Here is a 24,645-nt window from a genome sequence, read left to right on the forward strand (position 1 = left end):
GAATCGAATTTTGGCATGATCGTGCCATTTAGAATTTTTTTATAATTATAAAAATGATTTGAAAATCCATCAAACCATTGTAATATCCAGGAGATATTTTGATTAATATGTAGGCAATGTTGATGGCACTTCATATGTGTAGTGAAAACCATGGGCAAGGTGATAAATAATTACTTTCAGGTGCATCTCAATTCATTATTGTTTACGTATGCCTATAGATTTTCTGGCTATTCCCAATTTCAAATATTTTATTGTGCTTACAAGTCACCCAAGTGGCTCAGAAATTCCAATATTTTGACATACTGAAGTATACATTACATTTCCAATATTGGCCCTTTCAAATGGAAATGAAATAAAATTCTTCCAATGTAACCATATGTCCTGATATTGGGTTTGGAAACTATGGTTGCAGAAGGTGTTTCCAGAAAATATAGAGTCAGATTTTCTTTGGTATCAAAGAGAATCTGTGTTTAGGTTCTGCAGTTTATTTAAAGCAAAAAGTTTCTTTCCAGCAGGTTATCTTAGGAATTTCAAAGCCATTTTGTTGTCAGTAGGCTCTTGATGTCAAACTTAAGCCTTTAAGTTTGAGATCTCCATAGAGCTATTAAGAATATCTGATGGAACTTCTATATCATTGTGGATATAGAGTTATAAATGAGTTTTAGCATGTTGGCAGATCTTGTGCTCACATAATGAGTCTTAATATAATTGATGGTTATGTTTCCTACTGGTTATTAACAGGGAATGCATTATGTTTTCATGTTGATATTAGTTTTGTTATTTGTGTACAAAAGAAATCCAGGATGTATGAGCTCAGAGAATGAACAAGACAAAAGTTTTAGGTAAATTGCTCTAAATCAGGCAGGGAGGTATAGAGGCATCATAATTCTAAGAAAAGAGCTATTTAAAAGATATAATCATTTTATCAGATTAAACTGAATACTACCCATGATAAGATCAAGGCCTTTAGGAAACAAGATGTAGGAGAGGACATTTTTATAGGAAAAAACATAGGGCTGGGTAACCTTGAGGATTCTAGGAAACCAAAAGCTAATACAGAGTTCTGAAGAGGATAGAAATATATAAAAGAAATCTTTAAGGACAATGATAAAAAGGTGATTCATACCTTTGGACAGCTGTCACACTTGCCCCTTCATAACATCCTTTGAATCAGTTATGTTATCACCAAATAAGCCATAAACTTTCGTGTCTTTGCTCATGGTTCACAGCTGGAATTTCTTTCCACCATTCTTTGTATCTCAGTCAGTTTTGGAAATCTTTCTCATCCTTCTCACCCCTTACTTCACCTTATTCACTCCCTCCTTTCTTCCTGCAGTCATTTGCTACTGCAGTTGTCTGCCTTTTTATTTTGTCCTGCTTTGGGCTTCCCTGGTGGCTCAGAGGTTAAAGCATCTGCCTGCAATGTGGGAGACCCAGGTTTGATCACTGGGTCAAGAAGATCTCCTGGAGAAGGAAATGGCAACCCACTCCAGTATTCTTGCCTCGAGAGTCCCATGGACAGAGGACCCTGGGAGGCTACAGTCCACAGGGTCGCAAAGAGTTGGAAACAACTGAGCGACTTTCACTTTATGATAGTTAATTATGGGTTTATTTCTTCCCTTAGGTTTTGAGATGACCTTTGTGATCTCTCTGATTGTCTAGCTTAACATAAATCAAGTAGTAAAGAGATGGTTTTTGTTTTGTGATTATATTTAAATGGAATCTAAGTTAATCCTACAAGCTCACATCATACCCTCTGCTTGCATGGATAGTACTTACTTGCAGTTATTAACCCTTCATTTTACCTGTGGGCATGATTCAGGGCAAGGTCAGGTTTCCTCATTCGCAGATAGCATGCAACAAGCTTTGTCTCAATGAAACTTGCCACACTAGCTATATCTTCAGCAGATGCTTCAAATGGTTTTCCCAGAACTGCCCCTTTGCTGCAAAGCTTTAAAAGAAAAAAAAAAATACAATGCTTTAAATTTTCTAATCATCTTGACAAATAATTGATCTTTTAAATAAACAAAATATAATATATACATATACTTTTCCAAACAAGTAAATTATTAACATTTTGATTGTAAATTAATTAAATTTTTCCTGTTCACTATTAAGTGACTGTAAGTAACACATTTTATTGTAAAATGCTTCCTGTAAAATATTTTTAAAGTATGATATATTTTAAAGGGGTGCCATTAGCTAAGAATGTCTGTTTTAAAAATAAAGCACACAATAAGCAAAGATATTAACAGAAAACCAGGTATAAATCATATTAAATACCAGTGCTTTTATGAAAACCCAGCTAAGCAATAATCTAGCACACTATCAAGTTTGATTTACTATAATAAGGGGTATCGGAAGTAAACTCCTAGGAGCCATTAACATGATTGGTGATTAATTTGAGTCTGAATCATATTCTCTAGGATGTTATTGAAAGAAAAGAAGTGAAAATTTATTAGAATTTATTGGCAGCGGCCACAGTATCTGAAAAACATGGCAGGAATGTGGAATTCTTAATAAAAATTCCAGGAAGTCAATGGTTTCTGGGCACCATAGAGAAACTGTAGAGGAAGAAAATAATTAATTTTGGGGAGAGAACCCCAAACATTAGGAAGTATCAATAATATGACAAGGATAGATCGGTACTTTTTTTCCGCCTTAGAGTTTTCTACTGCTCCTGAGAATCGAGGCTGATGGGGGAGGAGAGACTCCACCATTAATTAGTGACCTTATTCAGAATATCCGCTTCTTTGCTATTTTCTATCTCCTGTACGCTTTTCTCACCAGGGGTAGTAATATTTGGGGATTAGTACCTCTTTGTATATATCTCCGTGTAAGATTTCTTGTATTCTAAATCCTGTTTTTAAAAAAATGTTATTTAAACTAATTTTCTTTTGTAGATTAAGTTGAGGTTGCCTTGCCATTTACATTAACATTATTGTCTACTTTTTAAAGTGTAGATAGGTTGAGAATGGGTTTGCTCTGTTCTAAAATGTGTTTCTCTTAAATCTAGATGTTTTACATCCTTCATTTGAATTGGTAGTTACCTGGTACTACCTGGATATTCTGTCAACTATGATAATTCATATCATTTTTTTTTTTTTTATTGACTACTACTTTCAATGAGTTGAGAAGATACTACCAGAGTTTGAGCAGATGAGTGAAATGGTATTGGTCATATTTTATTTTTTTATTTTTTTTATTTTTTTCATTTATTTTTATTAGTTGGAGGCTAATTACTTTACAATATTCTTTTTTTTTTTTGTCATACATTGATATGAATCAGCCATAGATTTACACATATTCCTAAAAGTCTTTTCCAATTAGATGGGAGAAATTGTTTACTATATACATTCAGTCAATAAATACTTATTAATTACTAGTAATCGACAAAAAAATACCACCCTTACATTTTAATTTGGTCTAATTAAATTGGTTTAATTTAATAGGTCTTTTTAATAAATTTTGGCTATTTTTATTTCTGTGTAAATTCCTGTTTTTGTATTCTTTGCCTATTTCCATTGATGTGTTAATCTTTTTATTAATTATGAGAGCTCTTTATAATCTAGTATTCATTTTCCCATACAACTATGGATACATAATCAGACATAAAGGTTTTTCCCCCTCTAATTGCCCTTCAGAAAAGGGTCGACTTCTATTCATGTTCTTATGAGGACTCTCAGGATACATTTCTCAATTATTGGGCAAGGTGGGGGAACAAAGACTTTTATGGAAGATACACAGTATTTGTAAATTACTTTGTCAAGGCTAAATTTTGATGCTCTATAAAGATTACCTGATAAAATTCATAACAATAGAGACAAAGTATTTAACAGTGATTTAGTAACTATTCCTGAGAGTCTGACCTCACAAATGTCAGTGTGGTTGTAAACAGACTTTAAAATATAGTTTAAGAAAGTGTTATAATTTGAACATGATAGCTTGAGACAGCAAGCTATCTCCTTTTCTACCAGTTTGATCCTATACGACCCTGAGATACCTAAAATAATGGTTGTTTAGGAAGAAAAACAGAGAAGGCAATGGCACCCCACTCCGGTACGCTTGCCTGGAAAATCCCATGGACAGAGGATCCTGGTAGGCTGCAGTCCATGGGGTCGCTAAGAGTCAGACATGACTGAGCGACTTCACTTCCACTTTTCACTTTCATGCATTGGAGAAGGAAATGGCAACCCACTCCAGTGTTCTTGCCTGGAGAATCCCAGGGACGGGGGAGCTTGGTGGGCTGCCGTCTATGGGGTCACACAGAGTCCGACACGACTGTAGCGACTTAGCAGCAGCAGCAGCAGGAAGAAAAAAATATTTTTGGATACCACAGCTTTTTATAAAGTCAGTGGAAAACAACATAAGTAGAAATTATGTAGTGTCATTTGTTAGCATATCATTGTATTAAAATTCTAGACTTTCCTGAGTAGTTTTATCCTTTAAATTAAATCAGCATATTTCCCCAAAATCTTAAACGCTCAAATCTCATGGATTTTTTTCACATAAAATCTTGGGCTTCCCTGGTGGCTCAGATGGCAAAGAATTCACCTGCAATGCAGGAGACCTAGGTTCGATCTCTGGGTCAGAAAGATCCCCTGGAGAAGGAAATGGCTACCCACTCCAGTATTCTTGCCTGGAGAATTCCAGAGACAGAGAAGCCTGTTTGTTTAAAATCTTAAACGTAAAAGAAAAAGCCTCACGTTGTATGTGTCCTTTTCCCCTTCCACCTCTTTGTTCGTATCAGGTGTGATAGAGCAGATACAGCTCCTTTCTCAGGCATACTTTTTGTGGGATGAATACAGGGGCCATTGGGGGAGTAACTTCCACAAGGACATTCAGATTCTACATGGCAAGAGGAAGCTGACCTTCAAGTTTAATAACATTAAGACTTTGTCTGTGAACATTGAAAGAAAGTGAAAAATAAGTGCCTGATCTTCTAATGTTTGCTATAGTCTCTACTTCTATGAGTTTCAAGGCCAAAAAAAGGAATAAAATGATCAATCTTAACACTCCAGTGTGTATACTTTATAAAACCAAACTGTAAGCAAGGAAAGACAATAATAATTTTTCAGTTCACATTAAAATGGAAAAACACGCAGCCTGTGTATTTGTGGTGATCGTGATTTATCAATCAAGTACTGTAAGATAGAGAACTTTCTGATTTTATCAAAGGTTACCTTATTTGTTTGCCAAAGTGATGTGTCTTTGAAATAAGCTTTGCAGTAAGGCAAATTGTTACAAATATGTTGATGTTAAAGGTAGAAATATAGAAAATATAGACAAAGTACTGGTTTCTGAATTATAAAGGACATTTCAGATATGTTGCTGAATTTTAAAATTTCAGGTAGCCATTTGTGAAGACTAACAAAGTGAATTCTCTAGAAGATCAAGGACTTTAATATGAGATGTATTTATTTGCATGCAGGAAGGGTGACTTATTTCAAGTTGTATTTGTCTAAAGCTATACACTTTAGCTTTTTGTGAAAAAAGTCATGGAAACAAGGTAATAAAAAGTTTTAAACTACCTAATATAGTAAATTAATGAGAAGACTTTGAATTAGAAAACAAAAGTTAGGTGTTAAATTTTTGTTTTAAAAGGAAGCATGGACAAGTTAAAAGCATAATTTTTTTAGGGAAAATGAAGTAAAAATTCTTACGGGTATAGTTGTTTTGATGAGAAACTGGATATTAAAAGTTCAAAATTTAATAGTAAATTTCAGTAGTAAATTAAAATCACAGGCTAAAATTTTAATTAAAAATACATACTTTACAAAATATATTTGATAGTTTTCTGAAAATAGCCTGATAATACTTCAGAGTTATAAAAAGCTATTAAAAGTTTATAAAAAGTTGTAAAAGCTTTTTCTAAGGTATTTCAAAGTTGTTTTAAGAAAAAATATCAAACCTATTTTCAGAAATTGTGGCAGAATGGAATTTCAAAGTTTGTTTAAAAACACAGATAAAAATAACAGAAAGCCCAATAATAGCAGAAAAAAACCAAGATTAAATTTTATGTTATGGGTCCCATTCTTAAAAATACAACAACACATTTTTCTTTAATTAGTTTCATCATTAGTAAGATTGATATTGCTAATAGATTCTCATTTAATAGAATATTGTATGATGACTGTTTGCCCACCATACTCCTGGGACATAATTTTGAGTGATCCTTGCAGATCTAGGAAAGAACAATAAATCTTTAAAAATGAGACATTATTTTAGCTACCAATTATCTACAAATTACAGTATATATCATTCAGTTGGAAAATTTTTAAGCTTTTTAATTGTTCAGGAAATTACAAAAGGAAAAAAAAAAGATGGAGAGTAAGTTACCCATAACTCTATTACCATGTTTAATTGCCATTAATTTCTTGCATATTTCCTAACATAATTTTCATATTTTTTAATAAATTATAGCTGTATATAATAGTCCCATCTTCTTACAAAGTTTTATTTTTATGTTTTTAGTTGAAATCTAAAACATTACTCACGTTATAATTATAGTTGGATATTTCGATATTCTTACTCTCAGCAAGTGATAGAAAAATTAGAAAGTAAGTCAGCAAAGATCCCGATGATTTTCAAAACATCATTAACCAATCAAATGTAGTCAACATATATATAAAATACTCCATCTTACAACATATTTTGCTCAGTTGCCCTGGAAAATCACTGAAAATTCAACAGTTAAAAAAAAAAGAATCCAGTTGGAAAGTGAGCAAAGACATGAACAGAGTTTTCTCTGAGGAGGACATGCTGATGGTGAATAGACTCATAAAAAGATGTTCAACATGTTTATTGTTTGACATCATTAGCCATCAGAGAAATGTAATTTAAAACTACAGTGAGATATCACCTAGTAGAATGGCTAAAAAGTAGTGACAACATCAAAATGGTGACAAGTTGGATCACTCACACCTTGCTAATGGGAATGTAATGGTATAGCCAGTGATGAAAACAGTATGTCAGCTGCTTAATAAACTAAACATGTGACTATTGCACAACTCAACAAGTACACACTGAGCACTTATCCCAGAGAAATAAAGACTTCAGTTCACAGAGAAATCCATACATGAACAATGTTTATAGCAGAAAGGGAACCAGAGAGCTCACTGAGAGTCTTCTTTTTTTTTGGGGGGGGGTGGTCTCTTTTATAAGGGAACAAATCCTCTTCAAGAGGGCTCCACCTTCAAGACACCTAATCACTTCCCAAAGTCCCCACCTCCATATACCATCACATAGGGGATTCAGTTCAGTTCAGTTCAGTTCAGTCGCTCAGTCGTGTCCGACTCTTTGTGACCCCATGAATCGCAGCATGCCAGGCCTCCCTGTCCATCACCAACACCTGGAGTTTACTCAAACTCATGCCCATCGAGTCAGTGATGCCATCCAGTCATCTCATTCTCTGTCGTCCCCTTCTCCTCCTGCCCCCAATCCCTCCCAGCATCAGGGTCTTTTCCAATGAGTCAACTCATTGCATGAGGTGGCCAAAGTACTGGAGTTTCAGCTTCAGCGTCAGTCTTTCCAATGAACACCTAGGACTGATCTCCTTTAGGATGGACTGGTTGGATCTCCTTGCAGTCCAAGGGACTCTCAAGGGTCTTCTCCAACACCACAGTTCAAAAGCAACAATTCTTCGGTGGTCAGCTTTCTTTATAGTCCAACTCTCACATCCATACATGAGCACTGGAAAAACCATAGCCTTGACTAGATGGACCTTTGTTGGCAAAGTAATGTCTCTGCTTTTTAATATGCTATCTAGGTTGGTCATAACTTTCCTTCCAAGGAGTAGGCATCTTTTAATTTCATGGCAGCAATCATCATCTGCAGTGATTTTGGAGCCCAGAAAAATAAAGTCTGACACTGTTTCCACTGTTTCCCCATCTATTTGCCATGAAGTGATGGGACCAGATGCCATGATCTTTGTTTTCTGAATGTTGAGCTTTAAGCAAACTTTTTCACTCTCCTCTTTTACTCTCATCAAGAGGCTTTTTAGTTCCTCTTCACTTTTTGCCGTAAGTGTGGTGTTATCTGCATATCTGAGGTTATTGATATTTCTCCTGGAAATCTTGATTCCAGCTTGTGCTTCTTCCAGCCCAGTGTTTCTTATGATGTACTCTGCATATAAGTTAAATAAGCAGGGTGACAATATACAGCCTTGAGGTACTCCTTTTCCTATTTGGAACCAATCTGTTGTTCCATGTCCAGTTCTAACTATTGCTTCCTGACCTGCATAGAGGTTTCTCAAGAGGCAGGTCAGGTGATCTGGTATACCCATCTCTTTTAGAATTTTCCACAGTTTATTGTGATCCACACAGTCAAAGGCTTTGGGATAGTCAATAAAGCAGAAATAGTTGTTTTCTGGAACTCTCTTGCTTTTTCCATGATCCAGCGGATGTTGGCAATTTGATCTCTGGTTCCTCTGACTTTTCTAAAACCAGCTTGAGCATCTGGAAGTTCACGGTTCATGTATTGCTGAAGCCTGGCTTGGAGAATTTTGAGCATTACTTTACTAGTGTGTGAGATGAGTGCAATTCTGCAGTAGTTTGAGCATTCTTTGGGTTTGCTTTTCTTTGGGATTGGAATGAAAACTGACCTTTTGCAGTCCTGTGGCCACTGCTGAGTTTTCCAAATTTGCTGGCATATTGAGTGCAGCACTTTCACAGCATCATCTTTCAGGATTTGAAATAGCTCAACCGGAATTCCGCCACCTTCACTAGTTTTGTTCGCAATGATGCTTTCTAAGGCCCACCTGACTTCACATTCCAGGATGTCTGGCTCTAGGTGAGTGATCACACCATATGGGATTAGGTTTCAACAAATGCATTTTGGAGGGACAAATATTCAGTGCATATCTTTCATTACTCATTTTCCAGACAAGGAAACTGGAGTGTAATCTTCTCAGGTTACAGTGTTAGTAATTTGAATTTACACCTAGATGCCTGGCCCTGGAGTCTGTGTATTTAATCACTACGTCAGTGCTACATGGTGACACTTCATGAGCTACTGATGCACAAAAACAGAGAGCAAGCATTTAGAAACTGTCACAGTACTTTGATAGAGAAATATTGTATCTGTTGAATTATAATAAAATTGCTGTCGTTCAGTCACTAAGTCATGTCCGACTCTTGCAATCTCATGGACTGCAGCATTTCAGGTTTCCCTATCCTTCCCTGGCTCCCAGAGTCTGCTCAAACTCATAATCCATTCAGTCGGTGATGCCATTCAGTCATCTCATCCTCTGTCATCCCCTTCTCCTCCTGCCTTCAAACTTTCCCAGCATCAGGGTCTTTTCCAATGAGTCAGTTCTTCGCATCAGGTGGCCAAAGTGTAGGAGTTTCAGCTTCAGCATCAATCCTTCCAATGAATATTTAGGACTGATTTCCTTTAGGATGGACTGGTTGCATCTCCTTGCAGTCCAAGGGACTTGCAAGAGTCTTTTCCAGCACAGTTTGAAAGTATCAGTTCTTTGGGGCACAGCCTTCTTTATAGTCCAAATCTCACATCCATACGTGACTACTGAAAAAAACATAGCTCTGACTATATGAACCTTTGTTGGCAAAGTGATGTCTCTGCTTTTTAATATGCTGTCTAGGTTGGTCATATCTTTCTTCCAAGGAGCAAATGTCTTTTAATTTCATGGCTGCAGTCACCGTTGGCAGTTATTTTCAAGCCCAAGAAAATAAAATATGCTATTGTTTCCATTTTTTCCCCATCTATTTGCCATGAAGTGATGGGACCAGATGCCATGATCTTAGTTTTCCAAATGTTGAGTTTTAAGCCAGCTTTGTCACTTTCCTCTTTTACCTTCATCAAGAGGCTATTTAGTTCCTCTTCGCCTTCTGCCTTTAGAGTGGTATTATCTGCATATCTGAGGTTGTTGATATTTCTCCTGGCAATCTAGATTCCAGCTTGTTATTCATCCAGCTCAGCATTTGACATGATGTAGTCTGCATATAAGTTTAATAAGCAGGGTGACAATGTACAGCTTTGACATGCTCCTTTCCCAATTTTGAACCAGTCCACTGTTCCATGTCCAGTTCTAACTGTTGCTTCTTGACCTGCATTGAGGTTTCTTAGGAGGCCAGTAAGGTGGTCTGATATTCTCATTTCTTCAAGAATTTTCCACATTTATTCTGACCCTCACAGACAAAGGATTTCATGTAGTCAATGAAGGATATGTTTTTCTGGAATTTTCTTGTTTTTACTGTGATCCAAACAATGTTGCTAATTTGGTCCCTGGTTCCTCTGCCTTTTCTAAATCCAGCTGTTCATCTGGAAGTTCTTGGTTCATATACTGTTGAAGACTAGCTTGAAGAACTTTGAGCATTATCTTGCTACCATGTGAAACGAGGTAGTTTCATATAAGGTAGTTAGAACATTCTTTGGCATTGCCCTTCTTTGGAATTGGAATGAAAACTAACCTTTTCCAGTCTTTGGAGTTTTCCAAATTTGCTGGCATATTCAGTGCAGCACTTTAACAGCATCATTTTTCGGGGTTTGAAATAGCTCAGCTGGAATTCCACCACCTCCACTAGCTTTGTTTGTAGTGATGCTTCCTGAGGCCCACTTGATTTCACACTCCAGGATATCTGGCTTTTGGTGAGTGACCGCACCATCGTGGTTACCCAAGTCTTTAAGATCGTTTTTTGTACAGTTCTGTGTATTCTTGCCACCTCTTCTTAATCTCTTCTGCTTCTGTTAGATTTTTGATGTTTCTGTCCATTATTGTGCCCATCTTTGCATGAAACGTTCCTTTGGTATCTCTTAATTTTCTTGAGGATATCTAGTCTTTCCCATCCTATTATTTTCCCTCTATTCTTTGCATTGTTCACTTAAGAAGGCTTTCTCATCTCTCTTTGCTAGCTCTGTATTTTTTGTGTGATGTTTCCCTTCATTTTTTCTAGTAATTTTTTTTTTACTTTGTTTATTAAAATATCAGTCTGCAACAGATTGGGACAAAACTGAAAAGAATTGGTTCTTTGCCACAGATAATGAAAAGAACTTTATTAAATTGCTAAAAATTTAGATAATTAAGAAATTATGAAGAGAAAACAATTCACAATTCCATTATTTAAGAATGACCATTCTTAAATGTTAGATATTGGTGTGGATATCTCCATCTTACCTAGCTTTCTATCTATTGATCAATCCTCTACCTATGTATTTATCATTCCATTTACTATAATGATGTTATTCATTCTCCATAGTATTATGTTTCTTTCTTTGACTATATCTTGGGCATTAATAAATATAAATTTATGCCATTTTTCAAATGGCTGCATAATTTTACTAGATTCCCATTTAATATTTTTCCTAATGAGAAATTTCTCCAGAGATACTGAGAGTTCTTAATGTCATAAATAATATACAGTGAATAGCCTTGTGTATACATCTTTGTTCACAAATTTGATCATTTCTAAATTTTCATATTTTATCTGTTATAATGTCCTCTTACACATTGGAATTGCCGAGTCAGGCATAGACATTACAATCCCAAAAAGCATATTTTAGAAAATATACAACATGAAAGTGCTTTCCAGAAAAGTCTTACACTTTTGCCAACAAAGTGTCTTGTTTTTCGTATATCCTCATGCACACTAGGTATTAGCAATGTTTTAATCTATTCTTTGCTAATCACATGGGCAACAAAGACACCTTATTTTAATTTGATTATTAAAGCAAGCACTCATATGTATTGGCCATGTGTATGTATACCCTTCATTAATTTTATTCATTTTACAATTGAGATATTCTAATTCATATAGATTTATTTTCACTTAGTGTATATTTAATTAGGTTTTTTCCAAATATATAATTTATTTTGAGTTATGTGTACCACGCTTTAGTGTTAGGCTTATGCTGGCCATATAAAACAAATTGGAAAGATTCCCATTTTTTTCAGTACTCTGGAACAGTTGGAAATAGTTTAAAAAATTTCAGCCCAGCTTTTTTAACCTCCTTTTTTTTTAATTTGATTATTGTTATGTGTAGGTGTTTAATGTTTTATATTAATTTTGTTAATTTATATTTTCTTAGAAAATTATCTGTTTCATTCAGATTCTAAAATCTGTCATTATAGTGAAGAACATTATATTCTTAGAACATCTTAAATGCCTGTGTAGCAGTGGTGTCCTTCTTTTTTTCACTCTCAGTACTATATAGTTCTGTTTTCTGTTTCTTAATTGGAATTGCAGGGGTTTGATTTTGTTTTCTTAAAACAAACATACTCTTAATTTATTAATTCTCATATTCTTCTTCCTAATTCATTGCTTTGGTTTTTACGTTGGCTTTGTTATTTTTCCTTCTGCTTTCCTAAGGGATTTTGTTTTGTTTCTCTGTACTTCTTTTAAAAACTAATATCTTTAATTAATACTTAACTCATTTATTTTAGCTTTTCTCATATAGAAGTGTGTTGTGTGCTTTACTTAGGAAAAAAAATTCACAGCTTTTATTTCCACCTATTTTTTTTGCCAATAGCTCTTTAAGAAAATGTGTGATTCTTATTCTTCAAAATGTTACCACCTGCTTTCCTTGGTTACTTGTAAGACTAGACCACTTTGCATATTTGTTAGTCATTTATATTTCATCATTTGTGGATTATTTACCATTTGTCAGCCCCTTTACCATTTGTCTTTTATGCTCTTACTCTTTTTCTTGTTTATTTTTATGAAATCAGTCATGGGTGCCTGGAGTTCTTGCATGTTCTGCATTTCTTTCCCCATCCTACAAATTTGAACTTGTCTAAAGAATTGCCTCTTACTCCACGTGGTAGCCTTTTTCAAGGTACAGGTGTTATGACTGCAGAAGCTCAATGCTGAGGGACCCTTCTTTACTACATGGGACAAACCTCTGAGAAAAAAGCCAGTATAGAAGGAATAAAGCCAAAGATTAAGAGGCTGGAAAGCCTAATGCTGAATCCTGAAGATCTTCCCTTGAATCAAAATATATAAGATAATTTGAAAAGGTAGTATTCATTTGTTACTTTGAAACAGTGAGATAGGGATTTGAAGAAAATAAAATTATTAAGAAATTGAGAATTAAATTGTAGCATAAATTTTAAACTAGAAGCAATATGTAAAGAATAAGTGATAGTATCAGATCAGAAATATAGAGGACAATATTGAAAATAGGAAAGATTTTAAAGACTTCATTACTGATGAATTTTTATAATTTCTGAGACTTTTTCTTGTATATAACTACATCTAACTTTTTAGTATCTCCATAAAGTAGATAAAACAGTTTGTCCCATTTGACAAATACTGAAACCTGTGGGGGAAGAAAGTCAACTGCATGATAATGGATGGTAAACAGACTTGTGCTGGTGACCATTTTATAGTGTATAGGGATGCTGAATTATAATGATAACCTCTTGAAACTTATACAGTGTGTTTTAAAAAACATAAAAAACATATGCCAAAAGAAATCTAGTGGTTTTCCCAGGGGCTAAACTTGATGGAAAGTTCTCTTTCCTCCACATCAGCCTCCTTGTCCTAAATTATTCTGTTCAATACTTTTTTTTTTTTTAATTGTTAGTACCTAGCACCCTTGCTCGGAGAAGGCAATGGCACCCCACTCCAGTACTCTTGCCTGGAAAATCCCATGGACGGAGGAGCCTGGGCTGCAGACCATGGGGTCGCGAAGAGTCAGACATGACTGAGCGACTTCACTTTCACTTTTCACTTTTATGCATTGGAGAAGGAAATGGCAACCCACTCCAGTGTTCTTGCCTGGAGAATCCCAGGGATGGGGTCGCACAGAGTCGGACACGACTGAAGTGACTTAGCAGCAGTAGCAGCAGCACCCTTGTTAGCCATTCAGTAGAACTTCTCATGTAAACTTCCAATGGTTTTTCTGTTGGAAAATGTGAGTTCAGTACTCCATCTGAGTTTAATGCTTGCCCTTCTTTTTACGGTGTAGAATCTTTTCTAAGGCCTGATTGCACAAGAGATTGGTCCAAACTAAATACTCGAGATTGAGTTGGTAGCTATTTCTTGGTTCTCCTTGCAGCTCACCTTGGTACTATTAGAACTTACATATAGAACTTCCTTTGCCTGGAGAATCGTAAGGAGAAAAAAACAAAAACAAACTTCAACCTCTAGAATTCATTGCTCTTTCTTTTACTACATCTTCTTCTCATCCATATCTCAAGGGGACATAAACCATTGCTTATCAATTTCCATTTCCTAAATGTTGAAAGAATTGACATTTATGCATAGATATAAAAAGAGAGTACTAATAGTGGAATGCCCCAGAAATGAGTCCTTGAGCATAGTGGGGAACTGCTGCCATTCTGGCTGCAAAAAGCCCCGTGTCTCTGAGTTGGGCGTGTAGTAGATATAGGTGACAGTCTGCTTTTTATCATCTGTTCTTCCTTGAGGCTTTGTTTTTGAAAATCCTACCTGGTGCCTGGCAGACCTTTGCAATGATCTTCCTGTGGATTAATGCATATAGAAGGATGGGTTTAGACACAAGAGCTAACCACCATCATATCCTGCCAATTTGTCAATGGGATCTTTACAGTCTCTTTTTAGATAAATGTTCATACTGCAAGGGTCTCGTAACTAATAGTTTTCAATTTTAATAAATATCTTTTTATACTCTCTTAACAGACTGGAAAGAATCTCTACACCATAGAATAACACCCATTGGTTTTAAATTTTCTCTCATCTTGTTACATGAAAGAGGAATGAATCAGAGAGCTCATCCCTTGTAACTTTCCACATAGTGCCACATAGATCTACTAAAGTGTCTCCCTGGGAGAGAGAGAGTATGTGGGGCTGAGAGATGCAGAGAATTATGTTCACACATCAGTGAACTTAAAAGTACCATCAGGGTTTTAGGAGCAGTGCTTTTCAGCCAAGTAGGCCAAGATGTGACCTCTATTAAATTTATGGGAATTGGAGAAATGAGGTTACTCCCTGGGTGACATGCTGTTGAATGACAGTAAAAAGTAATTAATCACTCCTACTCCTATTTGTTAAAATAGCTATGCTTCAATCTTTTTTTTTTTTCCCTTTCAAGTAGCCTTAAAATAGAGGTGTGGCCACAGTGGGTTCCTTCTACTGTGTTTCACCTTGATCTGACCAGCCAGTAATTTGCTTATGCTCTGAAGCATGTAAATGATACACATTAACCTTCAGGGTTTTTTTCAGGGATACCCCTAAACTCTAGCTATCTGATGTGCAAAGCAGATTAGAAATATGGCGGGAGTGAGATGAATTAATACAATAAATCTTCCTTCCTTCTTGCCCAGGAATTTCAGCTCATAAAGATAGCAATTTTAAAATGAAGATAATGTTAATAGTGTGCTTGTTTCAAGGTATTATTTATATTATAAAGTAAATGTATTATCACATACAAAGTCAGCTCTTGTACAGTAATTATAATAGCCAGCAGTTATTCAGTGTTGACTGTGTGTTTGGCATTGTGCTAAGTTCATATAGTATTGTACTTGATATTGTCTTTTATTGATGATATCTTATTAAATATTATTACTAATTTTTAGGTAAGGAACTTGGCTGAAGAGAGGGTACTAACTTATCAGACAGTAAGTTCTAAAACTGATTTAAATCCAGGTCTGTCACGTCACCTAGATCCTATATTTTTTAGATAGCATTTTCCTTGGCTGGCCATTAATGAGTCACAGTCACGTCTAGAAGGACAAATGTGAATCTTAACAGTTATCATTAGTGTTAGTTTCTTACTTATGATTACTTATTTAATATTCATACATGCAGTGAGACAGATATATGTAGCAGTCCAGTGATCTCTAAATATCTGTATATGTATGTATCTATCTATCCATCTATCTATACCTCACTGGATTACCACTAAGGAAATGGGAAGATAGTTAAGACAGGCAGGGAAAGACAGAGAGATGGATCAACATTTATTAAGCAACAGGTAAGGCACTTTTACATATAAGAATCACTGAAATCCTACTATTACCCATTTTATAGACAGTTCATTAATTCTAGAAGCAGAGGAGCCTGGAACATGTAAAAATGGAGAGAAGAAGGACTAGATTATGTACTTGAATGAAGAAAAGAGATGGTGGAGTTTCTCTAGGGAGAAAAAGCACAATTCTTGTTAAGATCACAGGTCTTTGCCTGGAGTCTAGGGATGAAGCCTTGCTGGTTGCAGTGAGGGCCTACTGGACTATAGGTTGTCATGTCAGAGTGACTAGTTCTGTAAGCAGGGGAGTTTTTGATCTACTCCTTCATTCTCATTGCTGAATAGCTATAAAACTAAAATTAATATTTTGAGTACATTTGATAATAATTGGGATTTTTGTGGAATCTTTGGTCTTTATATATTAATCTTCAGTTGTATTTCTTTTAAAATTTACATTCATATGAATTAAATGTTTTTCATTAGCTCATTTTGTTTAAATGGGGGAAAGCTGGGTTATCTGGGAGTATGTATTTTATTTAAAAATGTCGGGATAACCATACTAAGAGAAGTGAGATATCAAACAATTACATGCTTTTGACAGGACATCATTTTCAAGAATTTGAGAGTAAAAGGAATTAATAAAACAATAATCTACAAATTCATTGCCCTATGAAACATCACTTGATTTCATTCTTATGTTCTCTTTTAGCTATTATGGACATTTACAGCAGTTTTAATTATTTTGGAGCAAACTCCATGAACACACAGTAGGAAAAAACTACCCCTAAACTCACTGGCAATATGCAGCTATTTTCTGTCCACGCATCTATAGGTTGGCTAAGACTGGCCATTCTAGGCAGTGTTCAGCTTGGTAGTTTTAACTCTGGGTTAACTATGACTTGTAACAGCAGCTGTCTGAGACATGATCTTCTCATGGAAAAAGCAGGAGTGGAAGAGAGCCAGACAACTGGATAAGCACATTGAAAGCCTCAATCATGTCAGGTCCACTAGCATCCTGTTGGCCAAAGAAAGTCACATGGCCACACCCAATGGCAAGGGCTGAGCCCATGGCTAGGATATGGATGAATAATAATGCTACGATTGGGTGGGAGTGGGGTGAAGAATTGGAACAAATAATTTAGTCTACTGCAAGCAGAGGAATATGTTTATTTCCCTAAGAATTTCTTTCCCAAATTCCTCAACCACACATACTCATGTGAAGGTGTGCCATGGGGGTTGTGACACAAAATAAAAGTTTAGGTCTCTACTACCACTGGTTTCTTCCTTTTCTTCCAGTAATGCTGAAGTTTTTTCAGGACAGAAACTGTTCCGAAATTGTATGTTCCACAGAAATTTAAGGAGTTGTTACATTAAAAGCATTTCTCAGGTCAAATAAGCTACTGATAAACCTAACTAGAGAGGTACTAAAACTACTTAACATACTAATGTATACTGCAAATATCTAAGAGGAATATATGGCAAACAGTATTTCACAAACTTATTTGACCGTAGAATCCCTTTCCTGAAACAAACTCTTTTTTTTTTTTTTTTTTTAAAAAAAAGAACATCTTGAAGCCCAGAATTTTGTGAAGTTCATTTTGGGAAATGCTATCCTAAGGCAACTTCCATCTTTCTTACTTCTTAGTTCAAGTGGGGCTGGCATCTGGTTAATGCTCCAATTTTGAGATAAATGTTTCTAAAAAGAATTTGAGGAGAGGAAGAAGCCGGGTTAGCACATCTGATCTGAAGGCAATGTAATTTTATTATTGATGTGAACTAGTGTATACTCTATTTCAGTTTATATGTTATTCATGTTACTATTATGTTAGTCAGATTTAAGCATGTCTCACTGTCTTTTAAAATTCTCTTTTTAAGCATTTCAGAGATGTTTGTGTACATATTTAAAGCACACTGGAACTTACTGTTTGTGGGTGTCAAGAGTTTTGTTTTTTTTTTTTTTTAGGCCCAAGAAGAACGGTATTCTGGGGTCATTTAATCCTTTCTGTTATATCAGATATAAAAATCTAATTAGTATTAAGTTTGTTTTTTTGTTTTCTTTTGTTTTAAATTATCAATACCAATGATTATTTTCCTTCTTTACTTCTCAGAATATAAGTTTAAACTAATAACTTGATGTTGTGCTATGGAGAATAACACTTTTTTAAAAACACCCACGAGACTGGGACAGTTTTAGCTCAGTAGGAAATATTCTTTTACACATAAAATTTTTATAGAATGTTATAAATGAAAAAAAATTATTTTAAATATCTGAGATTTTAAGGCCAGTCAGGGATAGTAAAACATTTGAAGAATATGTTATATTATGTGGATAAAGGGACTGTGTTAATCAATATTGTGACTTTTTAAGAGTTTGCTTTTAAAAATAGGATAAAGGAAAATGATTCACTATCTTTGAGGTAAAATGTCAGTATGTTTCTGCATAATCCCTTTCTTATCTATATATTCTAATGTCAAAAGAATGATTATGTGGTGTATGATGTTCTAGTGTAGTGAATATGATAGGGCAGTACATGGCTCCCAGTTCCAAGGGGCAGCAGACGCTCTGGAACCTTTCAAGAGAGTTTCTGGAGAGGCGCTGAATAGTTAATTCTACACTACTAAAAATATTTTCATGGGGATTTGCAATTTATATAAACCTTTATGAAAGTGAAAGTGTTAATCACTCAGTCGTGTCTGACTCTTTGCAACCCCATGGACTATGACCCGTGGGCTCCTTTTCCCATGGAATTCTCCAGGCAAGAATACTGGCGTGTGTAACCATTATTGTCTTATTTTCTCTTCACCAAAGCTCTAAGAAGCAGGTCAGACAGCCACTGACTGCCAGTTTGTGGGTGATAAAACTAAGATTCAGAGAAATCTAGTGACCTGCCTGAGGTCACATGGTTCATAAACAGATGATGAAGAAACTAAAAATATTTCTTCTCATTTCAAATTTAGTGTGTTTCCCCTATCTTTGAATGTTTCCTTCTGAGCTGTTCTGTTCACAACGTTTGCTTTCTGATTCCTAAAGTATATAGTTCATGTAACAAATTAGACTTCATCTCTCATGACTAGTTGAAAAATGCTGGAAAGGGTGGGAGCTGAGGAAAAATAGTATGGTCTTCAAATTTAAATATTTTAGGGGGAAAGAGGCATAAAAGCAATGATAAGAGGATCTAAATTCCTGAAGGGACTATTAAAGCAATAATTTATGAGTCTTTGCAGAGAAAAAAAAGTTTATATAGTACATGGAAGTCATTTCTCCATACAAGGATAAAACTTTATTTAAAGCGCAACCACTAAAGTTTCAATGTAAAGGCAGGCATGCTGTTTCCCAGAGCTGGTGGGGAGATATAATGGAAAGGAGTACTTTTGCTAGAGAACTAATCAAGATTTCAAGGGATGTGAGAATAGGTAATAACTTACTTTGATGGCTCTCAGTCCAAGTGCACAAGAAGGGAACGATTACTTTTTCTCTCACCAATGAATACCCTCACATCAGAGTCTCCTAAAGGCTCTGTGAAAATGTTTTCCATTTCTAAAATAAAGGGAAACACTCACCCAGACAAATAGGTAGTGAGTTTCGGTGTTGACCTTGTTTGGGAAATTCAGGTTTAACATGAAGACAACACTTCCCATCTCCTGTCTGTCTATATGCTAACTAATAGCAGGAACCCCTAGGAGAAAAATGTATGAAGGAGAAAATATATTCCTACTTCAATATTTTAGCTAGCTACATGTGATGGGGAGAAAATTCATGAGGAAATGTGATAATTATAACACTGCTGTAGTGAATTATACCATAAAGTAATTTAAATTTGTTAAATTTCATTTATTACCAGAATAATATTATTTCATATGCCATGAACTCTGCTAAGCCCTTTACTTGTATTATCTTATAGATTCAATATTATTTTCACTTTATAGATGACTTCAGGTGTAGGCAGTTTAAATAACTTCCTCAAGGTCACAAAGCCATAGTAAACAACTAAATTTGGATTCAAATTCACACAACTCAGAGCCCTGAGGATATTCTCTTAACTACTGCCTTTTACTTATTTAAATTGTTATTGGAGTATAGTTGTGTTTTGGCTGTATGGCAAAAGGAGTCAGTTATACATATATTCGCTCTTTTAGATTCTGTTTCCATATCGGTCATTACAGAGTATTGGATAGAGTGCCTTGTGCTATACAGTAGGCTTTTTATTAGTTATCTATTTCATACGTAAACTACTGCATTTTAAAATAATCTACTATTTAAATACTGATTACTACAGTGCTGGTACTTTAGTACTAGGTCCCAGACCAGAAATATGTATGTCTTTCTATAGGAAATGTGTGTATCTGTCCCTTATCAGTTATGACAAAGTTAAAAAGACATGTTTTGAAGAAAAAATAAAGAGTTAAAAGCATCATATCTTTAGAATGAGGAGTTCTTTGGATAAAAACATACCAGGTGGTTAAATATATCTGAAGACTGAACCAACTAACAACATGCACTGATTCTATTTTAGTTGTTGCCACATCATATTAACTGTGGATCATACCTGAGTGATTCTGACCATGTAAAATCATCTTAACACTGACGCCAGATGACCAGAAAGGAGAGATGATATCAAGTACTACTTTAACTCATTGACTTCCCAACTGTCAGATTTGCACATTATCTTAGTCTCTTTTTACTGCCAAGAAATGATATCAGGATAAGCCAGATGAATGAGAATTGCTTTCCCCCTAATTAGTATTACGGATCTTCCTTCAGGGTCCTTGTGAGTCCTGAGGCCACGTCACTTTCCAAAAATACCCATTGAGCAGCTGCAGACTCTCCATTGCCCAACCTTGACGGCTATCTTTCACACTAGTGTTTGGTAGTGATGAATAGAAGGAAACAGGTCTGCAGATGAGAAGGAAATCTTCTTGCTGTTCTTTTCCATCTATTCTGGTTACACTAATTACAAGAACGTGGGAAAGTTTGCCGTACAAACCCATTTTGCAATTCCAGCCTACATGTGATATCTAAAAATGTCTATCATTAATGTCACCCTGAAAACACTTTAGTTTGTTAAAGAATTTCTCTAGGTGCCCAAGTTTATAAAGTTACTGTCTGAAATATGATACTGTCAAAAGATTGACAGTGAGTTGATATAGATAGGGCAGAAGTTCAGGTGCAATTCTCGGTATTTCTTGCGAGCTTGACAAGTCACAAATATTGTGTATGCAGTCCTCATTATGATTTGAAATCACTGCTAGTTTCAAGGAATGCATTATTGATGATAATATGGTGAACATAAAAAAGCATGTCCATGATGAAATCCTCTTTTAAAATAGGTCAAAAAATTAAAAATAATCTCCAAGGCCCCTTCCCTAAAATGAAACCCCATCATTGATAAAATAACATTTTTTCTTTGTATGTTATAAAAATTGTGTCTTTTTTTAATACATAAGGGAAGAAAAAACAATGATATTACTACATCTTTTCCATATGAATTTATTTCCTCTTTATCTTTTATTTACTTTAAAATGTTTTCTTTCATCACTTAGTATTGAGTCAACAGAAATAATCATATTCAGTGATCAAACAGTACATGTTAAAGCTATAATTCCCAATCAATAACACAAAAATTATAAACCAAAATTTCTCTCATTTAATTCATTAACCTACTATTAATCAATAAAGGAAACAGTTTTCCCACCCAGTGTATGAGTAGCAAAATGTTATTAATGTTCTCAGCAAAATTATTCCTGAAATGTTATTTTAATAATTCTTAATTTTTGAAAATGTGGAATTATTGGTGAGGGTGTATGTGAAGGAAAACAAGTTTGTTGTGATTAGAACTGTAATAGGGGTTCCAGATATAGCAAACAAAAATACATGACATCTATTTAAAACTGAATTTTATATAAACAATGTTTATATAAAACAATTTTTATAAATTATTTCATATAATTCATGTCTCATATATTTACATATTCCATACCACACGACACTATACCATGCCACACCATACCCTAAAATATCAACAATGTTTGTCATCGTTGAGTCATGGAATTATTTGCAGTTTTAATGTTCTTTTCTTTATGCACTGAGTGTTTGGGGTTGTATGCAACATGATTTTCTAGAACAGAAGCCTGGGAAGGGATAGAACACAAGTCTTGTGTTTTGGCAACGCCCTCAGGTAAGAGCCCTAGAGTAGGGACTGACAATCCACTCCAGTATTCTTGCCCGGAGAATTCCATGGACAGGAGAGCCTTGCGGGCTACAGTCCATGGGGTTCCAAAGAGACTGAAGTGACTAACACCTTCATTAAGGTAAGAGATTCCCTAAACCCAGGCTAGGACTTCTTTTACCAGAATCCACTGAATTACTCTGCAGAAAGGAGGAATCAGAAAAGAAATTCCTCAGAGGATCAAGCAGTTAAAGACTAGGCAGACCCTGGAGAGTCAGAAATGATATCACTCTGCGCACTGCAGAGGTGACTGGAGCCCTCTCTGTCAAGGAGGAGAAACCAAGAATGGGCTTTTCATGTGGAGATTCCAGTGCTAAGTGAAGCCACTTCAGGACCATCACCTGCCATTTGATTGTTCTTACTGAGACCTAGGGCTGTGGATGTGAATCGGGATGAAGAAAGGAAGGAGGAGGGTGGGGAGAAGTGAGATCCAGTGGAGACATGTGGGGAAGCCACCACGGAGAATTTTATCATTTTACAGAAATAATATCTTGGATATCACTTTTGCTGTCAAAATTATATTTGCCTAATGGGAGAATCAAATTTAGGCAACTTCTGTTCTTGCCAAGACTGATTTTAAGCAAACACTAGACAACTCCTGAATGGATTCCCTGATTTATGAACTTATAAAATGGTCCTGCAGGGAAGATCCAAAGCAGATGTCTTCAAGTCCTGCCTTCTTGTTAAAGCTGGAGAGTTCTGCATAAACATGCTTGATGTCCCCCAAGTGATCAAGGGTCCTAAATTGTTGGGGGAGGAAAATTATATCTGCTACAGGCTCAGAATATGATAAATTCTCTGAAAATGTACTTTGAGAACAGGCAGCAGCCCAGTTCTCACGTGTTCTATTGTAAAATTGGAGAAGGAGTGAGAAAGGAACACCAAAGCTGCTGCTTCATAAAGATGTCTTTCCCTTATAGTTCATTTAAGAATAAACTGTTTATCAAGTATCAAAAATCAAAGTCTTATCTGGGAATTTATAGTTGAGAAATAGGAGAGTCAGAGAGAGGGAATGAGACAGAGAGAGAGAGAGAGAATGAACCTGCAAGCACAGTAGCTAACAGATGCCTGGCAGTGACCAGGCAAACAACTTTAAAATAGACTTGTATTCTTACTCAAATTAAAAATGCCATATGACTTGTTTCTATTCAATTAACTGCTTGCTTCTCATAGCCAGTCAGGCCAGAACTTCCACCACCACTCTTTTCCTCTGCCAAGTTCCTGATTATGTGTTAAGACTGGAGGGTAGAGGGAATGCTATTTGCCTCCAGCTGATGCAGATTAATAACTGAGACACAGGAACCATTTGGAAGAATAATGAGTCGCTTCCTGGTCTAAACACCAGCTCCAGGCGATGGTTGACCAAACAAATACAAAATCATAAGGAGGAAAATGGAGGCCTCTGTTGAATCTTGAAAGAGGAAAATTCAAAATACACAAAAGTGTATTTTAACAAGCAGGTAGTAATTTTATGGAACTTGTGCCTTCAAAACGGGATATAGGTCAGCAACAACAATGATGACAAACCAGAAAAAGATAAAGGACTTTAAAAAGGTTGTGGAGTAAATGACACAACACAGTTCTCACTTCAAAAATGTTCATTAAACTGCTGGAAAAGGGAAAAGAAATTAACATCTGCCAAATGAATTGCCTAGAAATTTAAGATCCATGTTAAATAATTGAGTGATAGATGCATTCTTGTCTTTGGTTAAATTTCAAGGGAACATTGTTGGTATTTAACATTTATGTGTGATGTCAATGTTTACTTTCATATACACAAAGCATTTATTGTGCCATGCTGTTATTCCACAGGAGTTGTTCAGTTGCTAAATTGTGTGTGACTCTTTGCAACCCCGTGAACTACAGCACACTAGGCTTCCCTGTCCTTCACTGTCTCCCAGAGCTTGCTAAAACTCATGTCTATTGAGATGGTGATGCCATCCAACCATCTCATCCTTGGTCACCCCCTTCTCCTCCTGCCCTTAATATTCTAGAGTATTAAGTACTAATTTAAACATGACTGTTTCAATTCATCAAATACATTTTGTTCGGCATTTATTAGGATGAACATATGACTTTTCCACCTTTAGTCTATAAATGTGGTAGTTATATAAGTAGAATATCCTCTGGCTGATCCGTGATTCAGGCTACTGAACCATGATTTACTCTGAGAGGCCCCCATCTATGGTGCCCCCATATAAGATTAGATCCTCCTGTTAGGTGTCCCCATGGCACCACATACCAGATCTGCCTCAACATTTGCAAGGCCTGGGGCAAGAATACAAATGAAGTACTACATGCCCTTTGTCTAAATATTTTAAAACTATCAATCAAGCTAGCAACCCGTTAAATAAAATATGTTCCATCCTCCTACCATGACAAATATATCCTCAAAACCACCTGGAAAACAAGGTTCAAATTAGAATTTTCAGAATCTTCAGAGCTCTGTTCTAGGACATGACTTTGGGGGAGAAGTGGCCCTGGCCCTTGTCTAAAGTCTGTGGGCACTCCTTTT

General features: G+C 35.6%; 1 protein-coding gene across 1 annotated transcript in view; it reads right to left on the reverse strand.

Moving 5' to 3' along the window:
* Nucleotides 1-24,645, reverse strand: part of SPATA16 (spermatogenesis associated 16) — a 244,465-nt gene that overhangs the window by 173,864 nt on the left and 45,956 nt on the right. Inside the window, exon 3 of the mRNA XM_043874568.1 lies at nt 1,806-1,951. Within this exon, the coding sequence (XP_043730503.1) occupies nt 1,806-1,951 (146 nt within the window). The remainder of the gene's footprint in view (nt 1-1,805; nt 1,952-24,645) is intronic.

The sequence above is a fragment of the Cervus elaphus genome, chromosome 19, assembly GCF_910594005.1.
Source record: "Cervus elaphus chromosome 19, mCerEla1.1, whole genome shotgun sequence".
Taxonomy (NCBI): Eukaryota; Metazoa; Chordata; class Mammalia; order Artiodactyla; family Cervidae; genus Cervus; species Cervus elaphus.